This window comes from Nerophis ophidion, linkage group LG26 (genome assembly GCF_033978795.1).
Source record: "Nerophis ophidion isolate RoL-2023_Sa linkage group LG26, RoL_Noph_v1.0, whole genome shotgun sequence".
NCBI classification, from domain to species: domain Eukaryota; kingdom Metazoa; phylum Chordata; class Actinopteri; order Syngnathiformes; family Syngnathidae; genus Nerophis; species Nerophis ophidion.
In genome coordinates, this window is record NC_084636.1 from 38,346,438 (window position 1) to 38,364,706 (window position 18,269).

The following is an 18,269-nucleotide window of genomic DNA, read 5'->3' on the forward strand; positions in this document are numbered from 1 at the left end:
ATACAAAGTCTCCAAGGCAGTATTAAGAAGTATCCAGTAACAAACGTGTCCGCATCATTCAACTGAATGCACTGCAGTGTAAAGCATCACATTTGTCAATATAAACAAGTATCAAATCATTATACTACTTACACATACAAAGTCTCCAAGGCAGTATCAGAAAATATCCAGTAACAAACGTGTCCGCATCATTCAACATCATTGAACAACGTTGCAGTGTAAAACATTACATTTGTCAACATAAACAAGCATCAAATAATTATAGTTGCATATTACTTACACATACAAAGTCTCCAAGGCAGTATTAGGAAGTATCCAGTAACAAACGTGTCCGCATCATTCAACATAATTGAACAACATTGCAGTGTAAAACAGCACATTTGTCAAAATAAACAATCATCAAATAATTATAATTGCATATTACTTATACATAAAAGGTCTCCAAAGCAGTATTAGAAAGTGTCCAGTAACAAACGTGTCCGCATCATTCAACTTAATGCACTGCAGTGTAAAACACTAGATTTATCAATATAAACAAGTATCAAATCTTTATATCACTTACACATACAAAGTCTTCAAGGCAGTATCGGGAAGGATCCAGTAACAAACGTGTCCGCATCATTCAACATAATTTAACAACATTGCAGTGTAAAACAGCACATTTGTCAATATAAACAAGCATCAAATAATTATAGTTGCATATTACTTATACATACAAAATCTCCAAGGCGGTATCAGAAGGTATCCAGTAACAAACGTGTCCGCATCATTCAACTTAATTGAACAACATTGCAGTGTAAAACAGCACATTTGTCAAAATAAACAAGCATCAAATCATTATAGTTACATATTACTTATACATAAAAGGTCTCCAAAGCAGTATTAGAAAGTGTCCAGTAACAAACGTGTCCGCATCACTCAACTTAATGCACTGCAGTGTAAAATATAACAAGTATCAAATCTTTATATCACTTACACATACAAAGTCTTCAAGGCAGTATCAGAAGGTATCCAGTATCAAATGTGTCCGCATCATTCAACTTAATTGAATATTGCAGTGTAAAAAAACTAGATTTATCAATATAAACAAGTATCAAATCTTTATAGTTACATATTACTTACACATACAAAGTCTTCAAGGCAGTATCGGGAAGTATCCAGTAACAAACGTGTCCGCATCATTCAACATAATTGAACAATATTGCAGTGTAAAACAGCACATTTGTCAATATAAACAAGCATCAAATAATTATAGTTACATATTACTTATACATAAAAGGTCTCCAAAGCAGTATTAGAAAGTATCCAGTAACAAACGTGTCCGCATCATTCAACTTAATTTAACAACATTGCAGTGTAAAAAAAACATCACATTTGTCAATATAAACAAGTATCAAATTATAGTTGCATATTACTTACACACAAAGTCTCCGAGGCAAAGTAACAAACGTGTCCGCATCATTCAACGTAATTGAACAATATTGTAATTATGGTTTGTAAGGAGAGTGACGGCAAACGGACACCAGATGGCAGTAGTGTACGGTAGATTTTATATATAAATATATATACAGTGGGGCTAAAAAAGTATTTAGTCAGCCAGCGATTGTGCAAGTTCTCCCACTTAAAATGATGACAGAGGTCTGTAATTTTCATCATAGGTACACTTCAACTGTGAGAGACAGAATGTGAAAAAAAAATCTAGGAATTCACATTGTAGGAATTTTAAAGAATTTAATTGTAAATGATGGTGGAAAATAAGTATTTGGTCAACCATTCAAAGCTCTCACTGATGGAAGGAGGTTTTGGCTCAAAATCTCACGATACATGGCCCCATTCATTCTTTCCTTAACACGGATCAATCGTCCTGTCCCCTTAGCAGAAAAACAGCCCCAAAGCATGATGTTTCCACCCCCATGCTTCACAGTAGGTGTGGTGTTCTTGGGATGCAACTCAGTATTCTTCTTCCTCCAAACACGACGAGTTGAGTTTATACCAAAAAGTTCTATTTTGGTTTCATCTGACCACATGATATTCTCCCATGTGCTCTCTGGCAAACTTCAGACAGGTCTGGATCTGCACTGGCTTAAGAAGGGGGACATGTCTGGCACTGCAGGATTTGATTCCCTGTCGTCGTAGTGTGTTACTGATGGTAACCTTTGTTACTTTGGTCCCAGCTCTCTGCAGGTCATTCACCAGGTCCCCCCCGTGTGGTTCTGGGATTTTTGCACACTGTTTTCATGATCATTTTGATCCCACGGGATGAGATCTTGCGTGGAGCCCCAGATCGAGGGAGACTATCAGTGGTCTTGTAAGTTCTATTTTGGTTTCATCTGACCACATGACATTCTCCCAATCCTCTGCTGTATCATCCATGTATCCTTTTTGGTATCAACTCAACTATATATCTTAGGGATGGAGTGGGGCAGTAAGGCTGAAGGAGGTCGGAGAGATATGTTGGCACGAGGTTCTTTAGACATTTAAAAGCAAATAGAAGGAGTTTAAAATTGATTGGATAACGCACAGGGAGCCAGTGATGGGACGCTAATATAGGGGTGATGTGCTCACGTCTGCGGGTCTGTGATAGCAGACAAGCAGCAGAGTTCTGGACCAGCTGCAGGCGGGCGAGGGAGGCCTGGCTAATGACGACATAGAGGGCATTGCAGTAGTCTAAAGCAGGGGTGCCCATTACGTCGATGGCGAGCTACCAGTCGACCGCGGGGGGTGTGTCAGTCCATCTCCAGCCAGGCTTTTAAAAAAAAATAGACCTAAAAATGAGTGATCATCAATCTTCACCAAGACGTCACTTAAATGACATTCACGGTACCGGAGGGTCTTGTGAGATGACGCTGGCTGCTGCAAGATCATTATTATGAAAATATGACCGAGAGGAAGGCCAGAAACACTTTTTATTTCAACAGACTCGTGCCGTACCTTCCGTCAAAACTCTAAAGGCCGACTGCACATTTCCTATCTTCACAATAAAAGCCCTGCTTCATGCTGCCTGCGCTAACTAAATACAGAGTCTCGGAAAACTGGCGTGCACAAGCGATCCCTCAGAAAGCTTTCAGAGACTCTTATTTTGTTAGCGCAGGCAGCATGAAGCAGGGCTTTTATTGTGAAGATAGGAAATGTGCAGTCGGCCTTTAGAGTTTTGACGGAAGGGACGGCGCGAAAGTCTGTTGAAATAAAAAGTGTTTCTGGCCTTCCTCTCTGTCATTTTTTCATAATAATGAACTGGCAGCAGCCAGCGTCATCTCACAAGACCCTCGGGTGCCGTGAATGTCAATCAAGCAAGCTACGGAATTTGCCGCCAATGTTTTTCTTGTAAAGTGTATGGAAGCTGGATGAATTAGATGCCAAAAACCAACCACTTTCATGTGGTATTGTACAGAAAGGACAACTTTTTTTCTCCTCCATTTGAAAATGTGGGCGTTATCATCATTACTGTCTGATTCCAATCAATGCAAGTCATCAGAATCAGGTAATACACCAACTTATATTCTTGTCTTTGTGAAAGAAAGACATCTATATGTGTTACACATGCTTGTATTATCATTAAACACGTTTAACTTGTTTACAAAAATGTCTCTTTCATAAATAAATAAATATAAATGATATATATAAATGAGGTAGATCCCCTCGAGTTGGTCAATTGAAAAGTAGCTCGCCTGCAGTAAAAGTGTGGGCACCCCTGGTCTAAACCATTCCAGATAAAAGCATGAATTAATTTCTCAAGATAATGACCTGATAGACGCGGTTTCACTTTCGCTATTTGGCGTAGTTGATAAAAGCTTTTTTGAACGACGATGCTGATTTGTTTTTCAAATTTAAAATCTGAGTCGAACTTTAGCCCCGCGTTTGTGACACAGTCGCTGAGATACGGGGTCAGAGTGCCGAGGTCAACGTTGGGGGAGGGAGAGCGACTTGGACCGAACAACATAACTTCTGTTTGTCTTCATTTAGACTCGGGAAGTTCGCTGAAAGCCAGGCTTTGATGTCGTGCAGGCAGTCAATGAGACGTTGTACTGTTATTTTGTGCCATGGGAAAATAGATCTGGCAATAATCGGCCTAAAAATTAAATGCAATAACATACTTCCTAAAAAGAGAACCAAGGGGGAGAAGGTAAAGCGCAAATAGGATATATTTATATATATGTATATATATATATATATATATATATATATATGTTTATATATACCAACCCCGTTTCCATATGAGTTGGGAAATTGTGTTAGATGTAAATATAAACAGAATACAATGATTTGCAAATCATTTTCAAGCCATATTCAGTTGAATATGCTACAAAGACAACATATTTGATGTTCAAACTCATAAACATTTTTTTTTTGTGCAAATAATCATTAACTTTAGAATTTGATGCCAGCAACACGTGACAAAGAAGTTGGGAAAGGTGGCAATAAATACTGATAAAGTTGTGGAATGCTCATCAAACACTTATTTGGAATATCCCACAGGTGTGCAGGCTAATTGGGAACAGGTGGGTGCCATGATTGGGTATAAAAGCAGCTTCCCAAAAAAAGCTCAGTCTTTCACAAGAAAGGATGGGGCGAGGTACACCCCTTTGTCCACAACTGCGTGAGCAAATAGTCAAACAGTTTAAGAACAACGTTTCTCAAAGTGCAATTGCAAGAAATTTAGGGATTTCAACATCTACGCTCCATAATATCATCAAAGGTTCAGAGAATCTGGAGAAATCAACATTGAATGACCGTGACCTTCGATCCCTCAGACGGCACTGTATCAAAAACCGACATCAATCTTTAAAGGATATCACCACATGGGCTCAGGAACACTTCAGAAAACCACCGTCACTAAATACAGTTGGTCGCTACATCTGTAAGTGCAAGTTAAAGCTCTACTATGCAAAGCGAAAGCCATTTATCAACAACATCCAGAAACGCCGCCAGCTTCGCTGGGCCTAAGCTCATCTAAGATGGACTGATGCAAATTAGAAAAGTGTTCTGTGGTCTGACAAGTCCACATTTCAATTTTTGGGGGGAAATTGTGGACGTTGTGTCCTCCAGATCAAAGAGGAAAATAACCATCCGGACTGTTCTAGGCGCAAAGTTCAAAAGCCAGCATGTGTGATGGTATGGGGGTGCGTTAGTGTCAAAGGCATGGGTAACTTACACATCTGTGAAGGCACCATTAATGCTGAAAGGTACATACATGTTTTGGAGCAACATTATCATGGACGCCCCTGCTTATTTCAGTAAAAAAACATTTTACAACAGTGTGCCTTTGTAAAAAAGAGTGTGGGTACGTTCCTGGCCATGCCTGATGTCCAGACCTGTCTCCCATCGAAAATGTGTGGCGCATAATGAAGTTTAAAATACGACAAAGCTTCAACAATTAGTTTCCTCAGTTCCCAAACGTTTATTGAGTGTTGTTAAAAGAAAAGGTGATGTAACACAGTGGTGAACATGCCCTTTCCCAACTACATTGGCATGTGTTACAGCCATTAAATTATAAGTCAATTATTATTTGCAAAACAAAAAAAAGTTTATGAGTTTGAACATCAAATATCTTGTCTTTGTGGTGCATTCAACTGAATACGCGCTGAAAATGATTTGCAAATCATTGTATTCTGTTCATATTTACATCTGACACAAATTCCCAACTCATATGGAAACAGGGTTTATATGTATATATATATATATATATATATATAAAATATTCCTACTTTTACTAATACTTGCCCAAGGCAAAACAACCAAATTGATCAATGATCTTGTCATGACCAAATAAAAACAGTATCGGCATCAACGCTACTGGACCTGTATTCACTTTGGGTTGGAATCGATACTAAAAATGGAGCAACCCTTATCCACGCGGCTAATCTTCCACACCACTAGAGGGCGCTAAATCACAGCCAGTCACCACTTTACTGCCTGGACTTGGTCAACTTGAAGCAGACGGAACTTTTTATTCGTTCCTGCGACGCAAATGTGAGGATTGTAAAACACGTCTAGGAATTAGCATTCCTCTTTATTTGCGTGTTTACGGTAAAACAAAAAAAAAACATGCATGTTACCAGACGGGGGTCGAACTTTAACCCACTTTTCAACCCCCGTTAATGAATACCAACAGGTCCGGTTTGTTTGTGTGAACACGAATGTTTGACACCCAAATAAAAGTCCGCCGTGACTCGCGTGGTTCGCCAGGAAGAGAACATAATCCTGCCGCCGTCCATCAGGGCTAATTTCAGCCCGATGGCAGCTCAATTTTAGCCAGCCAGCGCTGCAACACGACGCGGCCAATCAGATGCCGCCTTGGCACGAAAGCAGCCAATCAGAAGCTGTCATGGCATAAAGCAGCCAATCAGAAGGCAGCGCCCAGTGCGTATTACTTCGGACGGCTGCACGGCGGCCATGGACGGGACGAGTCGCGTCCTTTAATGTGCCAAAACTTCTAGAAGTTTCCTCTCCACACGGTGAGTCTTTTTCCTCTTCAACGTCTCATTTATGTCCGGCTACTTTCCAAACGTCTTGCTTACTTTGCAGCGTGTATCGCTAAGTTGGCAACATTCTATTCGCCGACAGAAACAAACGCCACGTAAAAGTTTTTTTTTTTCTCTCCTTCCATTATTATGACGTTTAGTTGTGGGATTTTATGCAATGACGTCATTGTTTGCTACTGTTTGCTATTCGAGCAAATCTGGATATATTTGTGACATCTGTTGGATGCTAACCACCTTATGGAATTTAAAGTTTCTTGCCGCGAACCAAAGTGTGGCTCGGGGGCCCATTTGTGGCCCCTAACTACTTTTTTAACGTCCCGTAGCACATGCTAATGTTAGCATGTTAGAATTTTTTTTGCTAATTTTGCAGTTGAGTACTTGATACATTTTATCATGCTAGCTTTTTTTAAGCAATTTTTTGTAGGTATACACAGGAGTCATATTTTGGTACTTGACGTATGATACATTTTATCATGCTAGCTTTTTTTTTATTTTTAAAGCTAATTTTTTTAGGTATACACAGGAGTCATATTTTGGTACTTGACGTATGATACATTTTATCATGCTAGTTTTTTAGGCTATTTTCTTTAACTATACACACAAGTCATATTTTGGTACTGGACAAATAGATGGTAGCTTTTTAAGTAATTTTTTGTAGGTATACACATGAGGAGTCATATTTTGGTACTTGACGAATGATACATTTTGTCATGCTAGCTTTTTTTTTAAAGCAAATTTTTGGAGGTATACATACAAGTCATATTTTGGTACTTGACGAATCGATGGTAGCTTTTTAAGCTAATTTTTGTAGGTTTACACATGAGGGGTCATATTTTGGTACTTGGCGAATGATACATTTTATCATGCTAGCTTCTTTTTTTTTTTAAAGCACATTTTTGTAGGTATACACAAGTCATATTTTGGTACTTCAACACATATGCTAGCTTTTTTTTAAAGCTATTTTTTGGTAGGTATGCACACAAGTCATCATATTTTGGTACTTGACGATGATGCATTTTACATTTTATCATGCTAGCTTTTTTTAAAGCTAATTTTAGTAGGTATACACACGAGTCATATTTTGGTACTTGACGAATCGGTGGTAGCTTTTTACGCACATTTTTGTAGGTATACACACGATTCATATTTTGGTACTTGACGCATGCTACATTTTATCATGCTAGATTTGATCTTTTTAAGCTATTTTTTGTAGGTATACACACAAGTCATATTTTGGTACTTGACGAATGATACATTTTATCATGCAAGCTTTTTTTAGGCAAATTTTTGTAGGTATACACAGGATTCATATTTTTGTACTTGACGAATGATAAATTTTATCATGCTAGCTTTTTTTTTAAGCTAATTTTTGTAGGTATACACACGAGTCATATTTTGGTACTTGACATATGATACATTTTATCATGCTAGCTTTTTTTTTATTTTTAAAGCTAATTTTTGTAGGTATACACACGAGTCATATTTTGGTACTTGACATATGATACATTTTATCATGCTAGCTTTTTTTTATTTTTAAAGCTAATTTTTGTAGGTATACACACGAGTCATATTTTGGTACTTGACATATGATACATTTTATCATGCTAGCTTTTTTTTTATTTTTAAAGCTAATTTTTGTAGGTATACACAGGAGTCATATTTTGGTACTTGACATATGATACATTTTATCATGCTAGCTTTTTTTAAGCACATTTTTGTAGGTATACACAGGAGTCATATTTTGGTACTTGATGTATGATACATTTTATCATGCTAGCTTTTTTTTTTAAAGCTAATTTTTGTAGGTATACACACGAGTCGTCATATTTTGGTACTTGACGATGATGCATTTTACATTTTTATCATGCTAGCTTTATTTTAAAGATAATTTTTGTAGGTATACACACGAGCCATATTTTGGTACTTGACGAATCGACGGTAGCTTTTTATGCTATTTTTTGTAGGTATGCACACGAAGCGTCATATTTTGGTACTTGACGAATGATACATTTTATCATGCTAGCTTTTTTTAGGCAATTTTTTTTTTAACTATACACACGAGTCATATTTTGGTACTTGACAAATAGATGGTAGCTTTTTAGGTACATTTTTGTAGGTATACACACGAGGAGTCATATTTTGGTACTTGACGAATGATACATTTTATCATGCTAGCTTTTTTTTTAAAGCTAATTTTTGTAGGTATACATACAAGTCATATTTTGGTACTTGACGAATCGATGGTAGCTTTTTAAGCTAATTTTTGTAGGTATACACACGAGGCGTGATATTTTGGTACTTGACGATGATGCATTTTACATTTTTATCATGCTAGCTTTGTTTTAAAGCAAATTTTTGTAGGTATACACACGAGCCATATTTTGGTACTTGACGAATCGATGGTAGCTTTTTATGCTAATTTTTGTAGGTATGCACACGAGGCGTCATATTTTGGTACTTGACGAATGATACATTTTATCATGCTAGCTTTTTTTAGGCTATTTTCTTTAACTATACACACAAGTCATATTTTGGTACTGGACAAATAGATGGTAGCTTTTTAAGTAATTTTTTGTAGGTATACACATGAGGAGTCATATGTTGGTACTTGACGAATGATACATTTTATCATGCTAGCTTTTTTTTAAAGCTAATTTTTGTAAGTATACTTACAAGTCATATTTTGGTACTTGACAAATCGATGGTAGCTTTTTAAGCTAATTTTTTGTATGTTTACACATGAGGAGTCATATGTTGGTACTTGACGAATGATACATTTTTATCATGCTAGCTTTGTTTTAAAGCCAATTTTTGTAGGTATACACACGAGCCATATTTTGGTACTTGACGAATCGATGGTAGCTTTTTATGCAAATTTTTGTATGTATGCACACGAGGCGTCATATTTTGGTACTTGACGTATGATACATTTTATAATGCTAGCTTTTTTTTATTTTTAAAGCTAATTTTTGTAGGTATACACAGGAGTCATATTTTGGTACTTGACGTACAATACATTTTATCATGCTAGCTTTTTTTAGGCTGTTTTCTTTAACTATACACACAAGTCATATTTTGGCACTGGACAAATAGATGGTAGCTTTTTAAGTAATTTTTTGTAGGTATACACATGAGGAGTCATATGTTGGTACTTGACGAATGATACATTTTGTCATGCTGGCTTTTTTTAAGCTAATTTTTGTAGGTATACATACAAGTCATATTTTGGTACTTGACGAATCGATGGTAGCTTTTTAAGCTAATTTTTATAGGTATACACACGAGTCGTCATATTTTGGTACTTGACGATGATGCATTTTACATTTTTATCATGCTAGCTTTGTTTTAAAGCTAATTTTTTTAGGTATACACACGAGCCATATTTTGGTACTTGACGAATCGATGGTAGCTTTTTATGCTAATTTTTGTAGGTATGCACACGAGGCGTCATATTTTGGTACTTGACGAATGATACATTTTGTCATGCTGGCTTTTTTTAAGCTAATTTTTGTAGGTATACATACAAGTCATATTTTGGTACTTGACGAATCGATGGTAGCTTTTTAAGCTAATTTTTATAGGTATACACACGAGTCGTCATATTTTGGTACTTGACGATGATGCATTTTACATTTTTATCATGCTAGCTTTGTTTTAAAGCTAATTTTTTTAGGTATACACACGAGCCATATTTTGGTACTTGACGAATCGATGGTAGCTTTTTATGCTAATTTTTGTAGGTATGCACACGAGGCGTCATATTTTGGTACTTGACGAATGATACATTTTATCATGCTAGCTTTTTTTAGGCTATTTTCTTTAACTATACACACAAGTCATATTTTGGTACTGGACAAATAGATGGTAGCTTTTTAAGTAATTTTTTGTAGGTATACACATGAGGAGTCATATGTTGGTACTTGACGAATGATACATTTTATCATGCTAGCTTTTTTTTAAAGCTAATTTTTGTAAGTATACTTACAAGTCATATTTTGGTACTTGACAAATCGATGGTAGCTTTTTAAGCTAATTTTTTGTATGTTTACACATGAGGAGTCATATGTTGGTACTTGACGAATGATACATTTTTATCATGCTAGCTTTGTTTTAAAGCCAATTTTTGTAGGTATACACACGAGCCATATTTTGGTACTTGACGAATCGATGGTAGCTTTTTATGCAAATTTTTGTATGTATGCACACGAGGCGTCATATTTTGGTACTTGACGTATGATACATTTTATAATGCTAGCTTTTTTTATTTTTAAAGCTAATTTTTGTAGGTATACACAGGAGTCATATTTTGGTACTTGACATATGATACATTTTATCATGCTAGCTTTTTTTAGGCTGTTTTCTTTAACTATACACACAAGTCATATTTTGGTACTTGACGAATCGATGGTAGCTTTTTAAGCTAATTTTTATAGGTACACACAAGTCGTCATATTTTGGTACTTGACGATGATGCATTTTACATTTTTATCATGCTAGCTTTGTTTTAAAGCTAATTTTTGTAGGTATACACACGAGCCATATTTTGGTACTTGACGAATCGACGGTAGCTTTTTATGCTAATTTTTGTAGGTATGCACACGAGGCGTCATATTTTGGTACTTGACGAATGATACATTTTATCATGCTAGCTTTTTTTAGGCAATTTTTTTTTTAACTATACACACGAGTCATATTTTGGTACTTGACAAATAGATGGTAGCTTTTTAGGTACATTTTTGTAGGTATACACACGAGGAGTCATATTTTGGTACTTGACGAATGATACATTTTGTCATGCTAGCTTTTTTTTTCAAGCAAATTTTTGTAGGTATACACACGAGTCATATTTTGGTACTTGATGACTCGATAAAGCTTTTAAGTTAATTTCTGTAGATACGCACACGAGTCATATTTTGGTACTTGAAGATGCATTTTACATTGTATCATGCTAGCTTTTTTTTAAAGCAAATTTTTGTAGGTATAAATACGAGTCATATTTTGGTACATGATGAATCGATGGTAGCTTTTTAAGCTAATTCTTGTAGGTATACACACAAGTCGTCATATTTTGGTACTTGACGATGATGCATTTTACATTTTATCATGCTACCTTTTTTTTAAAGCTAATTTTAGTAGGTATACACACAAGTCATATTTTGGTACTTGACGAATCGATGGTCGCTTTTTACGCTAAGTTTTGTAGGTATACACACGATTCATATTTTGGTACTTGACTCATGCTACATTTTATCATGCTAGATTTGATCTTTTTAAGCTATTTTTTGTAGGTATACACACGAGTCATATTTTGGTACTTGACAAATGATACATTTTATCATGCAAGCTTTTTTTAGGCAAATGTTTTTAACTATACACAATAGTCATATTTTTATACTTGACGAATGATACATTTTATCATGCTAGCTTTTTTTTTTAAGCTAATTTTTGTAGGTATACACACGAGTCATATTTTGGTACTTCACGAATGATACATGTTATCATGCTAACTTTCTTTTTTCAAAGCAATTTTTTTTTGGTGTACACACAAGTCATATTTTGCTGTTTTGATGAATATGCTATTTTTTTAAATATTTTTTTTAATTTTTGTAGTATACCTACGAGGAGTCATATTTTGGTACTTGACTAATAGATAGCAGCTTTTCTTATGCTAATTTTTGTAGGTATGCACACGAGGCGTCATATTTTGGTACTTGACGAATGATACATTTTATCATGCTAGCTTTTTTTAAAGCTATTTTTGTAGTTATACACACGAGTCATATTTTGGTACTTCACAAATAGATGGTAGCTTTTTTTATGCTCATTTTTGAAGGTATGCACATAAGTCGTCATATTTTGGTACTTGACGAATGATACATTTTATCATGCTAGCTTTTTTTAAAGGTAATTTTTGTAGGCATACACACGAGTCATATTTTGGTACTTGACTAATAGATGGTAGCTTTTCTTAAGCTAATTTTTGTAGGTATGCACACGAATCGTCATATTTTGGTACTTGACGAATGATACATTTTATCATGCTAGCTTTTTTTTTTAAAGCTAATTTTTGTCGGTATACATACAAGTCTTTTTTTGGTACCTGACTTTTTAAGCACATTTTTGTAGGTATACACATGAGTCGTCATATTTTGGTACTTGACGATGATGCATTTTACATTTTTATCATGCTATCTTTGTTTTAAAGCTAATTTTTGTAGGTATACACACGAGCCATATTTTGGTACTTGACAAATCGATGGTAGCTTTTTATGCTAATTTTTGTAGGTATGCACACGAGGCGTCATATTTTGGTACTTGACGAATGATACATTTTATCATGCTAGCTTTTTTTAGGCAATTTTTTTTTTAACTATACACACGAGTCATATTTTGGTACTTGACATATGATACATTTTATCATGCTAGCTTTTTTTTTAAAGCTAATTTTTGTAGGTATACATACAAGTCATATTTTGGTACTTGACGAATCGATGGTAGCTTTTTAAGCTAATTTTTGTAGGTATACACATGAGTCGTCATATTTTGGTACTTGACGATGATGCATTTTACATTTTTATCATGCTAGCTTTGTTTTAAAGCCAATTTTTGTAGGTATACACACGAGCCATATTTTGGTACTTGACGAATCGATGGTAGCTTTTTATGCTAATTTTTGTATGTATACACGCGAGGCATCATATTTTGGTACTTGACGTATGATACATTTTATCATGCTAGCTTTTTTTTATTTTTAAAGCTAATTTTTGTAGGTATACACAGGAGTCATATTTTGGTACTTGACATATGATACATTTTATCATGCTAGCTTTTTTTAGGCTATTTTCTTTAACTATACACACAAGTCATATTTTGGTACAGGACAAATAGATGGTAGCTTTTTAAGTAATTTTTTGTAGGTATACACATGAGGAGTCATATTTTGGTACTTGACGAATGATACATTTTATCATGCTAGCTTTTTTTTTTTAAAGTTAATTTTTGTAGGTATACATACAAGTCATATTTTGGTACTTGACGAATCGATGGTAGCTTTTTAAGCTAATTTTTGTAGGTATACACATGAGTCGTCATATTTTGGTACTTGACGATGATGCATTTTACATTTTTATCATGCTAGCTTTGTTTTAAAGCCAATTTTTGTAGGTATACACACGAGCCATATTTTGGTACTTGACGAATCGATGGTAGCTTTTTATGCTAATTTTTGTATGTATACACGCGAGGCATCATATTTTGGTACTTGACGTATGATACATTTTATCATGCTAGCTTTTTTTTATTTTTAAAGCTAATTTTTGTAGGTATACACAGGAGTCATATTTTGGTACTTGACATATGATACATTTTATCATGCTAGCTTTTTTTAGGCTATTTTCTTTAACTATACACACAAGTCATATTTTGGTACAGGACAAATAGATGGTAGCTTTTTAAGTAATTTTTTGTAGGTATACACATGAGGAGTCATATGTTGGTACTTGACGAATGATACATTTTATCATGCTAGCTTTTTTTTTTTAAAGTTAATTTTTGTAGGTATACATACAAGTCATATTTTGGTACTTGACGAATCGATGGTAGCTTGTTAAGCAAATTTTTGTAGGTATACACACGAGTCGTCATATTTTGGTACTTGAAGATGCATTTTACATTGTATCATGCTAGCTTTTTTTTAAAGCTAATTTTTGTAGGTATACACACGAGCCATATTTTGTTACTTGACGAATCGACGGTAGCTTTTTATGCTAATTTTTGTATGTATGCACGCGAGGCATCATATTTTGGTACTTGACGTATGATACATTTTATCATGCTAGCTTTTTTTTATTTTTAAAGCTAATTTTTGTAGGTATACACAGGAGTCATATTTTGGTACTTGACATATGATACATTTTATCATGCTAGCTTTTTTTAGGCTATTTTCTTTAACTATACACACAAGTCATATTTTGGTACAGGACAAATAGATGGTAGCTTTTTAAGTAATTTTTTGTAGGTATACACATGAGGAGTCATATGTTGGTACTTGACGAATGATACATTTTATCATGCTAGCTTTTTTTTTTTAAGTTAATTTTTGTAGGTATACATACAAGTCATATTTTGGTACTTGACGAATCGATGGTAGCTTTTTAAGCAAATTTTTGTAGGTATACACACGAGTCGTCATATTTTGGTACTTGAAGATGCATTTTACATTGTATCATGCTAGCTTTTTTTTAAAGCTAATTTTTGTAGGTATAAATACGAGTCATTTTGGTACTTGACGTATGATACATTTTATCATGCTAGCTTTTTTTAGGCTATTTTCTTTAACTATACACACAAGTCCTATTTTGGCACTGGACAAATAGATGGTAGCTTTTTAAATAATTTTTTGTAGGTATACACATGAGTCATATTTTGGTACTTGACGAATGATACATTTTATCATGGTAGCTTTTTTTTAAAGCTAATTTTTGTAGGTATACATAACAGTCATATATTGGTACTTGACAAATCGATGGTAGATTTATAAGCTAATTTTTGTAGGTATACACACGAGTCGTCATATTTTGGTACTTGACGATGATGCATTTTACATTTTTATCATGCTAGCTTTGTTTTAAAGCTAATTTTTGTAGGTATACACACGAGCCATATTTTGGTACTGGACAAATCGATGGTAGCTTTTTATGCTAATTTTTGTGGGTATGCACACGAGGCGTCATATTTTGGTACTTGACGAATGATACATTTTATCATGCTAGCTTTTTTTAGGCAATTTTTTTTTTAACTATACACACGAGTCATATTTTGGTACTTGACAAATAGATGGTAGCTTTTTAGGTACATTTTTGTAGGTATACACTTGAGGAGTCATATTTTGGTACTTGACGAATGATACATTTTGTCATGCCAGCTTTTTTTTTTAAAGCTAATTTTTGTAGGTATACGTACAAGTCATATTTTGGTACTTGACGAATCGATGGTAGCTTTTTAAGCTAATTTTTGTAGGTATGCACACAAGTCGTCATATTTTGGTACTTGACGATGATGCATTTTACATTTTTATCATGCTAGCTTTGTTTTAAAGCTAATTTTTGTAGGTATACACACGAGCCATATTTTGGTACTTGACAAATAGATGGTAGCTTTTTAGGTACATTTTTGTAGGTGTGCACACGAGCCATATTTTGGTACTTGACGAATCGATGGTAGCTTTTTATGCTAATTTTTGTAGGTATGCACACGAGGCGTCATATTTTGGTACTTGACGAATGATACATTTTATCATGCTAGCTTTTTTTAGGCAAATTTTTTTTTAACTATACACACGAGTCATATTTTTGTACTTGACGATGATACATTTTATCATGATGGATTTTTTTTTAATAACACTCCTATGTTGAAGCACATAAGCGGTGTGGCTTCATAGCTTACCAAAGTCCTTCTAAAACATTTTGATAGATTTCTGAGCGCCGTGTGTAATGTTCTATATTCTCAATGGAAAATATAAAATGTTGGTGTTGTTTACATATTTTTCATTTTGTGGTCTACACCTATCTTATGTGTGACTGCCATCTACTGGTCACACTTAACATTTCACCATGTACCAAATAAAATAGCTTTGAGGTCGGTAAACGCTGTCTTTTTTTTGAGAAAATTAATTTTAAGTGCGCCTTATAGTCCAGGAAATTTGGTGATATTGATACTGTTGTTGATATTAATCTTTTTGTGTTTGATTACTATTATTATTAATAATAATTAAAAAAAAAAAATTGCTGTACTGGATTTAAAGGGAAGAACTACAAAAATGGCCCCCGCTTCTCGGATTTGTCTGTCCGTGGCCCCCCAGTGTAGAAATTTTTCTGCGATAAAATAATCATATCATTAGAGAGGCTAATACAATTTTTAAAGAGTGCCATGTTGTTTTGTGTCCTCAGGATCTGCCCTCATGGGGGAAATAGAGGGGTCATACCGGACCCTGCAGACCCCCGGCACCAGGCTGGGGGCCCAGTTCAACGCAGGTATCAGCACGTTGGAGCCGGGCCAGACCCTCAGCGGCTACATGGTCAGCGAGTCCAACGGCCTGGCCCGCGGGCTCCAAGTCCGCGTCCAAGGTCTGGACGAGTCCCAGGAGTTCTTCGACCTGGACGTAAGTCTCTGCCCCCCCACTGTGCTAAGTCTGGTGTTGGTCACCCAGCAGGTGTGTTTGTGACAGCTGCAACCTGGCTTTGGCCGCCAAAATCCCTTCCAGCGCCTTATGGCGTCTTGTTTGTGTCGCTCGCACTCTCGCGGGTTTTTGGGAGGTTTCTGTTCTGTGGAGGTTTTGGGTGTTTACTCTCCTAGATAAGTGGTCTCTAATCTTTGATTGAAAACCAGTAACTCACAGAAGGTTTTAATGGATTTTACTTTGCAGTAATTAACTTAACTGCTGACTCAGTGTCCACTCAGCTTGGACAAAAACTTGTTGACTTGAGGGTGTGACACCACCTTTGTGACTTGGGGGTGTGACACCACCTTTGTGACTTGAGGGTGTGACACCACCTTTGTGACTTGAAGGTGTGACACCACCTTTGTGACTTGAAGGTGTGACACCACCTTTGTGACTTGAAGGTGTGACACCACCTTTGTGACTTGGATGTTTGACACCACATTTGTGACTCGGAAGTTTGACACCACCTTTGTGACTTGGGGGTGGGACACCACATGGTGTCAAACCTCCAAGTCACAAAGATGGAGGTTTGACACCACCTTTGTGACTTGAGGGTTTGACACCACCTTTGTGACTTGAGGGTTTGACACCACCTTTGTGACTTGGAGGTTTGACACCAACTTTGTGACTTGGAAGTTTAACACCACCTTTGTGACTTGGGGGTCGGACACCACCTGGTGTCAAACCTCCAAGTCACAAAGATGGAGGTTTGACACCACCTTTGTGACTTGGTGTCAAACCTCCAAGTCACAAAGATGGAGGTTCGATACCACCTTTGTGACTTGGTGTCAAACCTCCAAGTCACAAAGATGTATGTTTGACACCACCTTTGTGACTTGAAGGTTTGACACCACCTTTGTAACTTGGGGGGTGTGACACCACCTTTGTGACTTGGAGGTTTGACACCACCTTTGTGACTCGAAAGTTTGACACCACCTTTGTGACTTGGACATTTGACACCACCTTTGTGACTTGGTGTCAAACCTCCAAATCACAAAGATGGAGGTTTGACGCCACCTTTGTGACTTGGATGTTTGACACCACCTTTGTAACTTGGGGGGTGTGACACCACCTTTGTGACTTGGAGGTTTGACACCACCTTTTTGACTTGGTGTCAAACTTCCAAGTCACAAAGATGGAGGTTTGACACCACCTTTGTGACTTGGAGGTGTGACACCATCTTTGTGACTTGGTGTCTAACCTCCAAGTCACAAAGATGGAGGTTTGACACCACTTTTATGACTTGGAGGTTTGACACCAGCTTTGTGACTTGGAGGTTTGACACCACCTTTGTGACTTGGAGGTTTGACACCACCTTTGTGACTTGGTGTCAAACCTCCAAGTCACAAAGATGGAGGTGTGACACCACCTTTGTGACTTGGAGGTGTGACACCACCTTGTTGACTTGGAGGTTTTTTAAATAAAGGGGACCACAAATAAATGTTATTATTGGTTTTATTGCAACAAAAAATCTTAGGGTACATGAAACATATGTTTATTATTGTAATTTAGTCCTTAAATGAATAATATTAATAATAAAAGATATATTTTATTTGTAAAAAAAAAAA

At 35.9% G+C, this 18,269-nt stretch overlaps 1 protein-coding gene across 3 annotated transcripts in view; it reads left to right on the top strand.

Annotated features, from left to right (window-relative positions):
• Positions 1 to 6,295: 6,295 nt before the first annotated feature.
• The window catches only part of LOC133543923 (FERM, ARHGEF and pleckstrin domain-containing protein 2-like), a 183,772-nt gene continuing 171,798 nt past the window's right edge, over positions 6,296 to 18,269 (top strand). For all 3 annotated transcript variants that reach the window (XM_061888838.1, XM_061888840.1, XM_061888839.1), the window contains exons 1-2: positions 6,296 to 6,455; positions 16,430 to 16,641. In XM_061888838.1, coding sequence (XP_061744822.1) covers positions 16,441 to 16,641 — 201 coding nt within the window. In that variant the 5' untranslated portion in view covers positions 6,296 to 6,455; positions 16,430 to 16,440. The remainder of the gene's footprint in view (positions 6,456 to 16,429; positions 16,642 to 18,269) is intronic.